The 9,686-nt window shown below is 37.2% G+C and overlaps 1 protein-coding gene across 3 annotated transcripts in view; it reads left to right on the forward strand.

The window, feature by feature from the left end:
• The window catches only part of LOC117176134 (protein HID1), a 124,426-nt gene that overhangs the window by 41,746 nt on the left and 72,994 nt on the right, over positions 1 to 9,686 (forward strand). For 2 of the 3 annotated variants that reach the window (XM_033366209.1, XM_033366219.1), the window contains 4 exons: positions 2,466 to 2,696; positions 2,800 to 2,925; positions 3,127 to 3,383; positions 3,537 to 3,780. In XM_033366209.1, the coding sequence (XP_033222100.1) occupies positions 2,466 to 2,696; positions 2,800 to 2,925; positions 3,127 to 3,383; positions 3,537 to 3,780 (858 nt within the window). The remainder of the gene's footprint in view (positions 1 to 2,465; positions 2,697 to 2,799; positions 2,926 to 3,126; positions 3,384 to 3,536; positions 3,781 to 9,686) is intronic. The other variant, XM_033366227.1, reaches the window with a different exon arrangement.

Consider the following 9,686-nt stretch of genomic DNA (forward strand, 5'->3'; position numbering starts at 1 on the left):
ACTTTCGTGAACAGCTCCTCGATAAGAGGATGCACGGTATCTTCCACAGAAATGTGAAGGATCAGTCAATGTCTTGTGAGCTAACGTTTGCTTCCTTAAATCCTCCGGATTGAAGTCTGGTATGGAGGGTTTCATTTTTACATGCCAAGACGCTGTCATTTCCACCTTAACATACCGTCGCCACATTTTGAGCCAAGACATTCCCGATGATAGCTGCAGTGCGTGCCATGCACACCCCGAGCATTTAGCTCACATACTATCTAGTTGTCCAACTCACGCGGAAATGTCCTACATTCAAAGGCACAATGCGGCACTAAGAGTGCTTTATTACCATCTCTGTCCCTCTTACGGCATTAACCTTAATATCGCTCCTCTAAATGCTCCTAGGGAAATTGAGTCAATTGTCAAGAATGGGAAGTGCCGCATATACTGGAACTTTATATGCTCGACAATTGTTTCTGTTGCTCACTCGAGGCCTGACATGGTTCTTCTTGACTTCGAGAAGCGAATCATGTTCGTTATCGAATTTTCGGCACCAGCTGACAAAAACATCATAACCAAGGAGAATAAAAAGAAAGAGAGGTATCGAGACCTTATAACGGAATTGCAACGATTGTAACCGGAATATTCTGTTAAACTAATCGTCCTTATCATCGTCGCTGTTGGAGGTGCCAAGCTCTCACTTGCTAATGGCCTAAAAAGCATCCCTCTGTGTCAACAATATGCTAAAACACTTGCGGGAAAAATGCAGAAGGCGGTTGTCCTTGGGTCGCTCCATGTTTTTAGGGTGCACGAGGCTTTTGCTGGATCGTCTTATTGACTCCTTTACAGACTGTAACCACCTATCTCACGGTCGGGAGCCGTGGTTGTGGCTGAAATTTTACCGCGATTTCGATGGGAGCGGTTGCAATTATCCAGATTAGCACCTGCTCCCGGAGAAATCCTGCGCTTGTCCTTATGACAAATTTTTAGTTATATGTATATATATATAAATATTTTTTGTTTGTTTTTGTTTAATGGACAATATTAACGCTATATGGTACCAAGCTCTCGAAATCAGAGCATGAGATATATCCGTCAATCATAAGAATCGCCCTCTTCTCGCAACGGCCGAACGCTAAATGCTCAATATTTTGAATCAACTACGACACTGTTTGAAGGCAACTACGGTTCTAACATAAGGATTTATTCATTTGAAATTGACTCAATCATACATATCGACTTATTCTCGCAAACCTCGAACGCTAAGCGCTCAATATTTTGAATCAACTACCGCACTCACAGGTTTAGGCCAGTTACGCTTCTTAAATAAGATAATTATCAAGTACGTTTGTGCCAATGATATTTTCCGTCCTTTTCTCGCGACGGCCGCATTTGATCTTGACCTTATTTTATCATCGTTGCTGCCTTGAAACAGTGAGTGTTGCAGCTAATTTAAAATATTAGGCGCTTCGTGGTTGAAAAATGTAAGAAGTGGGCAATATATACGATTCGAACAATCTAACTTGATACTGACCTTATTTTATAACCTTTTCTGACCTGAAATAGTGACTGTTGCAGTTATTTTGAAATATTGAACTCTTTTCGTTCGCTTGTTGCGAGAAGCAGTTGATTTGTATGATTGGCATTACCGCAATTGATACTGATCTTATTCAAGTACCGTTGTTGACCTTAAATAGTTAATGACGCATTTTAGCAAAAATATTGAGCACTCAGCGTTCGGACATTGCTAGAGGGTTATTCTTATGATTGACATTACCGCACTAGATATTGGCCTTCTTTTATCACCGCTGCTACCCGGAAACCGTGAGTGCCGTTGTTGGTTAAAAATATTAAGCGCTTAGCGTTTGGACGTTGCGGGAAGAGCGCTGTCTGAGGCGGACGTAATGTTTACCACATTTTAATGCGTGAGACTGATTTTTTGGTCTTTTTTTATTTCAATGCTATGCGGATATATCTTATGCTCTGATTTTGAGCGCTTGGCACCGTATAGCGTTAAAACTGTCCATTAAAAAGAAGTGTTTATGGATATTTCATCAGGCCCTTATAACTTACAAAATTACCAAGTTTTATCCAAATCCACAGAAATACATTTTCCCATGCATTCTGTGCGGGATCCTTTGATTCAAAGTGAAAACGTGATTTTCATACCGCAAAATCTATAGCTTTTTTAGATTTCTCAAAAATTATACAGTTATCGACTTTGGAGCCTATGCATTTGTGCATTTTGAAGCCTATACATGTCATACGGTTATAAACGTTTGCCACATTCCGTTTCTACCCTTGCAGTGGTTGACAGAATCTGGTCGCGGCGAGTTTTGCTTCTTCACGTTCACTCAGTTTAACTAAAAAATGCGTTGCAAATTTCGTCGCGTGAGCGCAAATTTTTGCGCTTCAGCGTTTCTAGATCTTCAAACTTCGATTTTTGGCCCTGACGTACATTTTTGTAATGTTTTTTTTTTCAGATTTTCAATTTGTTCTAAAAGGAATCACAAGACTTTTGAACAATCCACTTATGCAAACCTATCTACCAAATTCGACAAAAAAAGTTCACTTTCACCAAGAATTGTTGGTTCTTTTTTGGAAAATGTGTGACTACAATAAAAAATTTTTGTACTATGTCCTCAAAAGTTCGGATGTTTTGGAGGTCTTGGTCCCCATATTGTATCATCTGAATGATTCGAGGGCTGATCAGTGTAAGTTATTCTGAGCAACAAAGTGTATGGTACAGTTTTTTACTCTTTAAAATATTTTTGTATTTCAAATTTCATTTGAATAAAAACATTTTTTTATCCTCAGCTCGCGTCGGATTGATGCACATCGGAGTATTTATTCTCCTTCTTTTAAGTGGAGAACGCAATTTTGGAGTACGATTGAATAAGCCCTACACAGCTACTGTTCCAATGGACATTCCAGTTTTCACAGGTAATAATTTTTCTATTCTGAACAATAAATTGTAGGATTCGGTAGGCAGCACAATTCTAAGAATTAACTATTGACGTGATGATGATGGAATAGTGAAAGTATTGATCAATTTATAGAAATTTGGTAATCAAATATTTTTTTAACACGCTCTATAGGTTCTTACTTTCGGCGAATAATAATTTAAGAATATTTTTATAACAGGCACGCACGCAGATCTTCTAGTCACAGTTTTTCATAAAATTATCACAACTGGACATCAAAGACTACAACCCTTGTTCGATTGTCTATTAACTATTCTAGTCAATGTTTCACCTTATTTAAAAACATTATCGATGGTTGCAAGCACCAAATTACTTCATTTACTCGAAGCATTTAGTACACCCTGGTTCCTCTTCTCTGCTCCCACGAATCACCATTTAGTCTTCTTTCTGCTCGAAATTTTCAATAACATTATACAGGTATTTGATTAATATAAAGGAAGCCGAAATTATTTTGCTTGTTATAGTTAAGATTTTTAATACATTAGATATTTCAAGTTGTATTAAAAATTTTTCTACTACTGCACGAACATTTCAATACTGAATAATCTTATGATAGAATTGAATTTTTAGTATCAGTTTGATGGCAATAGTAACTTGGTCTACACAATAATACGCAAAAGGCAAGTTTTCCATGCTTTAGCAAATCTCCCAACTGATTGTAATACGATTACAAAGTCTCTAAATAAAAGACAACGCAGATACGTAGCCAACAGCACCTCGAGCGAAAACATTAGCGAAGCCGCAATGGAAGGTTCTCGCCCTGCTCAGCCTGCAGAACCTGGTACTCTAAAGGCAACATTGTTAGAAACACCAGGTATAATAAATTATCCTTATTTTAATTCTCATTTATGTAAGTTTCTAATTAAGAATCAATGAAATGAGTTTTCACATATATTTTCTTTTTTTCTTCTAACCTTTAAAACAATAATTCCTTTCTTATTCAATTGTCTTTCATACTAGATAAAATGTAATCCTGTGATTAAATGAATTTGTAGGTCTTTTCTTCTTAACGTTATAACCACACAAAACAGATTTAATTTGCCTTAACTAGAAATATACTCACAGGAGATAAATCCTAGAGCAAATGTATACAATTTATTTTGTATTTAAAAATAATCACCTGGCAAGTTTCACTTTCAAGTGTGAATTATTCATATAAATTATTGTCATAAAATAATAAAATTTAGGATAAAATGTGTGATAAACTAAAATAATTGTTGTCAAACTAAAAGGGGTTGAAAAATAAGATTGTTTGAAAAATTAAATTTCAGAATAAACACTAGATTTGAAAACATAACTTAAACAAATAATAGAATTTAAAAAAATTATTCATGATTGAATTTAGTTAAACAATTAATAATCAGTTAATTAAATTAAATTTGCATAAATTAAACTCATTGTAACAAGTGAAATAAAAAATTATAAACTATTACCATTGTTACAGTTTATTCCACTATTCTTATAAATATATTACTCATTTCTTCAAAATTTTAAATATTGGAAAAATTCGGAATAAAATCTAAATTCATAAGAACTCTAAAGGGATAAACGTAGAACAGGTGAAAAATATACAAAGGTGGAAGTCTGGGTCTCACTACCTCAGGCCAAAGTGAGTCACTTACTGCTCCGCCCATTAACCAGTAATTCCCGGAGAGTAACAAAGGTGCAAATGCAGAGTCAGGTGGCACATTGATATTTGACAAGTTTATGAACGCTGATGAATTTTGTTAGCTAAAATCACCCAAAAAATTGAATGTCATGCTGAATATGGTTACAAAAATTAATATGCAGTCGCGCACAATTGTCCGGGGGTGGTTCCGAAAGAATTAACCCCAAGCGGAGGTGTAAAAACCCTGCCGAAAGCTAAATGACACCTGGGTGAAGTGTCTAGAACAGTGACTCTGGGATTCCAGGCGACCTCTCAGAGTACGCAGCCTTATTCTTGCATGCAGGCCTCTACAAAGATGGACGAACCTCTTTACCTAGCTTCTTGTGAGAACAAAAATGATACCACCAAACATAGTTTTAGAAAGTGCGCTTCAATGAAATAGAACGCGCAGGTCTCCCGAAAATTGGTCGGTTATGAATGCCGACCACTCCAGAGCTGGGGGAGCCAATGAAGATAGAGTCAATGCGATGGATCGGCGGAATCTCGAGGCCTTTAGGTTGATGGAGCGACAAAATTACGATTTGCTAAAGTGCTAGGATGCGAGTATAGCCCCTGAACGAGAGGGTTACATGACACGACTGCATGCTCTATGGTGCGAGAAACACTCAGAGCTATTGCACTTTTCACATCCACGTCTGCGAAACCATGCCATGGGCAGGCATCCAATAGAGGAGCGATGCTTAATGATCCGGAGAAACATCAACACCCAGGTTTCTCTCAAGCCTACAGATCTGGCTGAAATAGATGACGAACTTCGTGGACATTTTTCGGAAGAATCTGACCTCTGAACTATAAATTGTTGTGTGTATAATGCAACGAGAGCTTTGGCCGATGCGAACCGTAAAACAAAACGAACGGTTGATCATAAGACTAAAAGATGAATGTATCAACTCGCCATAAAGATAGACTGGGCAAGACAGTGGCGTTTCCGACATTCAGTGTCTGATTGACTACATAGCGTTTGGCAGGAATTTGACCGTCAAGTTTCTAAAGTTCGTGCGCGAACTCCGGATCCTTTATCACACACTTAACAAGTCAAAGCTGCTGACCATCAAGCAGCATATTGTTGAGAGAATACCGATACTATCTAACGCTAAGGGAAGTCTAGAGCGGAGAGAGAACTGCTAGAGAACTGCATGAATTCCCCTATGCTTCAGAGAGAGAGAGAGAGCGAGAGGGAATGAGAGAGTGTTGCTCATCGAGCAACCCTGCTTGTTATGCTTCAAGAGGTCTCTGCCAAGGAGCTATCATCATTTACTCTTTGGTGGCGAGGCATAAATTTATTGCTGTTTTCAAATATTTAGCTACCAATTCCATCATCAGTTAATCCTGAAATGGACTTAGAAAAGAGAACATTAAAACTTAATACTTCTAGCTGTGTTATAGCTAAATGGGTGCTTATTCATCGCTACTCTTCTTTTGATAAACTTCAACGAGCGAGTATCTAGTTACAACGATTTATCCAGCATCATTTCAGAAATCCTGTTTGAAGTCATTCCTTTCACCTTCAGAACTTAAGAAAGCTCACCTAGAGATGATTCGACACGAAGAACAATTCTATTTTCAAACAGAAATCAAGGCTCTGCCATCAGGAAGGTATCTGTAGGTGTTTCGTATAGGACATAGGTTGATGAATTTGGACATGCATCCTGATAAGAAACACTCTCTCATTCTCAGCTCCGAATCAACGATGACGACTCTTCTTATTGATCATCATTATCTGAGTCTTCATGGTGGTGTTCAGCTCACTCCTGGAACCTTGAGGAAAACCTACTGGATTCTACGTGGTTATAAGGGCCTTTATTCATTGATGTTACCATGACTACGACATCAAGCCTTTTACCTTGACAATTAATGGCAGACCTTCCAGAAATTCGCTCTGAAGTCGACCTTTTCTACATACTCGCGTAGATTATGCTGCACACGTGTACTTACGAATAACTAAGGGTCGTGATTATCGATCATATTAGGGTTACATCGCAGTCTTTTTTTGCTGTTCTACTCTCACTGTCCATTTGAAAGCTGTCTTGAAATATGCGGCTGATGCTTTTCCATCTGCCTACTATAGATTCATTTTTTGACGTATAAATTGTGCTGGCTTGACGAGAAATCAAGGTACAAACTTCGTTGGAGCAGACATCAAACTTAGAGCGATTTTTTTAACAGCTTCAAGGAGTCAACCCTTTTAGCTTAGTGTCTCGCATCGTATGACATAGAGTGACGAATTAATCCACCAGGTGTGCCGCATTTTGGTAGAATTTGGGAAGCGCCTGTGAAACCAGCGAAACACCACCTTCGGCGAGTCTTTAGAGATACTACTACCCTTACATATGAATCAATAAGCTCATTTCTCGTTTAAGTAGTGCCCTGTTTGAATTCAGGACCTCTTTAATTCATGTCCGATGATCTTGAAGGTCTTACGGCTCTTACTCCAGGTCATATTTGATTGGGTAATCTCAACAGTATCGTTGAGCCAAGTTACATTGACATTGTCTCAAATTGCTTATCTCGATGGCAATTGTTGCGACAAATGCATCCGAATTTCTGGTTACGTTAGTCCTTGGATTGCCTGAAAGAGCTTCAATCTTTTGAAGTGGACGACTCCTTATCCATCATTTAAAGTTGGTGATCGCGCTTTCATTCGTGGTGGAAAATCACCACCCACAAAGTGGCATTTATTTTGTGTCGTAGAGTTTCATCCCGGATCTGATAGCTATGTGCGCGCTGTGTCTTTCCGCACTCGGAGTGGTTTGTTTAAACCACGTTCTTTTAACGAAAGTTTTAACTATTTATTTATTAGATCTTCGTTAGAAACTTGTAATAGATTTTAAATTTTAAAATTTTAATTTCTTATTGTCATCAAATTATTATTAGTTTTTTAAAATGATTTGTGTAAATCTTTTTTTTTTTAAATTGTGTACCAACAAATCGGGCAGACTGTTCGGAATTGAGTGACATATTTTTTTAAGTACATTGTTTTATTTTAAGTTTACTTATTTAGCATTGACTTTTCCACCTAGACTTTAATTTCACATGTTTATATTTGAATGGAATTATAATTTTAAAATATTATCGATTTCTTCTTTTTTCCTTATTCTTCTATCGTTGAATGATATTATTTCAATGAGTGAGCGCTTTTCGTACCTTTTAAGGACTACTTTTCTACATTTCTGTGAAAATGCCTTTTCTGCTTTCTTTACTGCGGCTTTCAGAATTAATGCATCGATATGGAGTAATGCACTTTTCTTACCTTAGATGGTAAAATTCAGACCAAGGGTCTCGGTCGCCTTCTCTGTGGTTTTTAATGGCCTCTGCCAATCATCTCGTGTTTTCTGATGATTTTAGGAGAGGATCTCAGTCATTCACAACGATGTAAGGTCAACTTGAACAATTCGGTTATGAAGACATCGTGGATTCAGAAGCCCGCGTCCGACTTAATTGCATAAGATGTACTATATAATCGCATAAAGGACGAATTGACGTGTGTTGGCGATATCAAGGGCTGTAAGCTCATTCTTCGTCTATTGAACCACCCTAAATCAGTAGAGTACAACTGGGATGGCAAGCATGTTATTCGCAGATATCTTGTTCAACGCCGACAAATTTGAAGATCAAATCTGTTGAAGAAGTTTCTCCCATGTCAAAGTGTCTAGTCAGTGAAGGAGTCTGTCCTAAGCAGATAGCGTGCTGTCCCGGTTTAACTGTACTTGTTTAGGATGGTTCAATGGGCGAAGCATTAGCTTACAGCCCTTGATTTTGCCACGCGTTAGATCATCCATAAGCACATTCTTGCAAATGGCAGTGATCCTCTCCTAAAAATGTTTAGGAGTCACAAGATGATTGGCAAAGGAGCGTTCCTTCACAAAGCTGCGAAGTGGGTGACCGTGCCCTATAGGGTCCCTGCGGTGGTTGTTTAACATTTTTTTTTATGGTGCCATTGAACCATTTTCCTTTAATTATGTGTGTGTTATATGTCTGAAGCATGGGAAATTCAAATTATATTATTAGATGTTGTTTCTGGAAAGTACATCTGTACACTGAATGTACATACGTGCCTTTAATGCCTGATCTTCAATCAATCAATTTGTTATCTATTTCTGTATGTATCATTTCTGAAACTAATTGGTTGTCACAATTAGTTTCTAATTCAAAAATTCCTACCTTATTGAAATCGAAGTCAAAGTTATGTGCAAAGTCATAAGCCTGTTTATCTATGGCTTTTATAGTTTCCTTTTTTTAAAAAATAGATCTTTCGTGTTCCCTGTTTCTTGTGTACAGAAGTCTGTTAGTTTGACCAATGTATAGGTTCTTAAATTACAGTTGAAAGCAAAAACTAACCGAAGGTTACTGTATTGAAAGTTGTAAAGAAAAATTCATCCAAGCGTTGAATGTATGTTAAAACTACCATTTTTAACCACCTGCCGATCATACGAAATTCCCACTCTATACCCAGTACCACGTGGTCACATCACTGATATGAAGTGTGTATTTATTAGTAAGAAAGATTCAAGATCGTAACTATTTTCAACTGCATCAGTGGTCTAAGTCCTATCAAACAATGGGAGTTTTCTGAAATCTCTTCTTAAGTTTAAACAGTATTTTCTCAAACACCAGCTTCTTTTAAAATGCATTTTATGAATTAGTATCAATCGAGACAAATAAAAAGGCTCAGTATCGTCAGTACCCTAAGCTGTGAACCAGAATAAAGGTCAACATTTTGGCATGAACTAAGTATTCGATAGATTTAACCTAATGTAGGAATTTTTATTATTTACATAAGAATTGTTGATCTTTGTGGAATTGAAAATTATTTCTCACTTCATTTTTCTAACTATTCACACATAAGCGGTGAGATCCAGACACGGTTCAATAGATATTAGACGTGACAAGTTTTTCACGTTCTTGAAAGTCGTGTATCTATTGCCAACATCTATGCGTGCAACATTGTATGTTTTTTGGTTTTTCCTTGAAATATCCATTATAAACTGCTTCAAATTATTCAGGAATTTCAAGAAAGTTGACACTTAAGTAAATAATTAATAAATAATATT

The sequence above is a fragment of the Belonocnema kinseyi genome, chromosome 1 (assembly GCF_010883055.1).
Source record: "Belonocnema kinseyi isolate 2016_QV_RU_SX_M_011 chromosome 1, B_treatae_v1, whole genome shotgun sequence".
NCBI classification, from domain to species: Eukaryota; Metazoa; Arthropoda; class Insecta; order Hymenoptera; family Cynipidae; genus Belonocnema; species Belonocnema kinseyi.